Source organism: Grammomys surdaster, unplaced genomic scaffold (genome assembly GCF_004785775.1).
Source record: "Grammomys surdaster isolate TR1022 unplaced genomic scaffold, NIH_TR_1.0 271, whole genome shotgun sequence".
In the NCBI taxonomy this organism is placed as follows: domain Eukaryota; kingdom Metazoa; phylum Chordata; class Mammalia; order Rodentia; family Muridae; genus Grammomys; species Grammomys surdaster.
Genome location: NW_021604712.1, coordinates 1,322,328 through 1,324,736, shown reverse-complemented (window position 1 = coordinate 1,324,736; position 2,409 = coordinate 1,322,328). Strand labels below are relative to the sequence as shown.

The following is a 2,409-nucleotide window of genomic DNA, read 5'->3' as shown; positions in this document are numbered from 1 at the left end:
ATGGCAGAAAGCCATGAAATGCTAAGTAGGCTGGTACATTGCTTTCCACCCCCTGACTCTGGCTGTAGTGTGCCCAGCAGCCTCACACTCCAGCTGCCTCGTCTTCACCACTGTGCTGGACTTTGCAGAGTTATCGACCAAAATAAAGTTTTCCTGTCCTAAAATGTCAAGTGTTTTAGTTTGCTTTTCTTTGGCAGAGACAAAACAATTTGACCTCAAACAAAATACAAAACAATTTATTTCATCATACATTTAGTGATGGTCTATCATTGTCATTAAAGGGAGAAGTCAGGCCAGGAATTCAAGGCAGGGACCTGGAGGCTGGAACCTGGATGCAAGAGCTGAAGCAGACACTATGGTTCATACCCAAGCCCACATCCAGTTAGCTTTCTTATAGGCCCACCTACTTAGGGAATGGTACTGCCCACAGTGGGCTAAGTTCTCCTATATTAGTAAGCAATCAAGAAAATGCCCCACAGACACTCCAGGTTGTAGGCCAATCTGATGGAGGGAATTTCTTATTGGACATCTACTTACCCAACATGTGTCAAGTTCACAACCAAGATTAGCTATCACATGAGGTATTTGGTCACAGCAAAGAGACTCGTAACTAAGAGCGATATCGTGTAACCAGACAGCCAAGCGGTTTAACTGCAGAATCACAGATGTGAAGCCCAGAGCAACTGAGAAACATATGTCCTCTTCTAATTAAAAATACAGCAAGCTTTGCTTAAGATGCTTTTATTTTTATTTGTATTTTGCATGAGTATGTGTGTGTGTGTGAGTGAGAATGTGTGTGTGTGTGTGTGTGTGTGTGTGTATACCTTTTGGGAGATGGGAAATGGGGTCCTGTGGGGAAAGTTGAGTTGTGCCTTTGACGAGGATATGAGGATCCTGGTTTCTTCCTCTTTCTTCCCTTCACAGGCACCATGTGGTAACTAGCTCTGCTCGTGTTCTCCATAATGAAGCGGTGTCTTACCAAGAGGCCCCCAAACAACATGCCAAACAAACATGGACCCTGAAACCATGAGCCAGAACAGGCTTTTCTTGGTTTCAACTTGATTGTCTCAGTCATAGATGTCATAGAAATAAAAAGGGGAGTGTCACAAGAATGTTGCTTAGTGGGAGGGTCTTAAATAGCCACAGGTTAAAGACTCCTTTATAAGAATGGAAATGTGTGTAACGATGCTTAAACTGTGATCTGCTCCTTACTTGTGTCAATGAAGACCGCATCCACATAGATTTTGGTACAGAAAGAGCCCAGAATAAATCCGCAGGCTGGTCCAAATACCAACATCGTGAACAGGATTCCTGAAAGAAGAAAAGAAAATGGTTAGGTTAAAACGTAGAAACCCTTCAAGGAGCAAAATCACCAAAGGTTAAAGAGATAATGTTATCGTGGTCAGGCAAGATACCTGGTTAATATAAATGACATTACAAGGACATCTGTGAGAACTTCATGCAAATACTGTGGTGTATCAGGGTAGAGTTCCACAGCATTTATTTTGCTTCGGGTTTTATTTTAAATCATGTGTGGCTATATGCATGCTAGTGCTATGGCCTCAGAGTCTGGAAGAGAGGACATTGAATCCCCTGGAGCTAGAATTAGAGGTGGTTTGTGCTACCTGACGGGCATCCTGGAAACAAATTTGGATCCTCTCCAAGAGACCCTCTACATACACACATGCACACTGTTAACAACTGAGCCATCTCTCCAGCCTGTCTACAGGGATTTGACAGATTGCTCTAACATGGTATTCACAGCCCCCCTCCCATTTCTCTTACCTTTCGAGTATTTTGTGCCATATCAACCAGAAATACTAAAATAATCCAGATTTATCATTAAGTAGTTTTTCTGTCACTAAGAAGGGGAGGAGTGCTTGAGAGATGGCTCAGTTGCACCTCCTATGTAACTATAAGGACCCTCTCTTGCCTCCTTAGCACTCACATATGAGCCAACCATGGCAGCCAGAGTGTAACCCCAGTACTAGGAAGGTGGAGACCTAAAGGGCCCTGGAGCACATGTGTCACCCAACCTAGCTTAATGGTTCAGTGATCTAAGTGCGCTGATGCACCATGGCTCAGAAAATAAGGGAGAACAACCAGGAAAGCCACCTGATGTCAGCCTCTAGCTTCTACATGCACACACATACATGTGCACAGGCACCTGTACCTATACACGCACATCTTCCTTCCTGTATGTATATATACTCTACACGCATTCACGTGCACACACACACAGACACACACAGACACACACACACACAAAAGCACATATACACCATGTATGCATGCACACACACACAATGAATTTTGAAAGGATTTTTACAACTTTGTTTTTACATTCATTTTTAGCTACAGTCTTCCTTCCTTCCTTCCTTCCTTCCTTCCTTCCTTCCTTCCTTCCTT

General features: G+C 43.4%; 1 protein-coding gene across 2 annotated transcripts in view; it reads right to left on the bottom strand.

The window, feature by feature from the left end:
• The window catches only part of Slco3a1 (solute carrier organic anion transporter family member 3A1), a 280,546-nt gene that overhangs the window by 78,434 nt on the left and 199,703 nt on the right, over nucleotides 1-2,409 (bottom strand). For both annotated transcript variants that reach the window (XM_028776717.1, XM_028776716.1), the window contains exon 3: nucleotides 1,213-1,311. In XM_028776717.1, coding sequence (XP_028632550.1) covers nucleotides 1,213-1,311 — 99 coding nt within the window. The remainder of the gene's footprint in view (nucleotides 1-1,212; nucleotides 1,312-2,409) is intronic.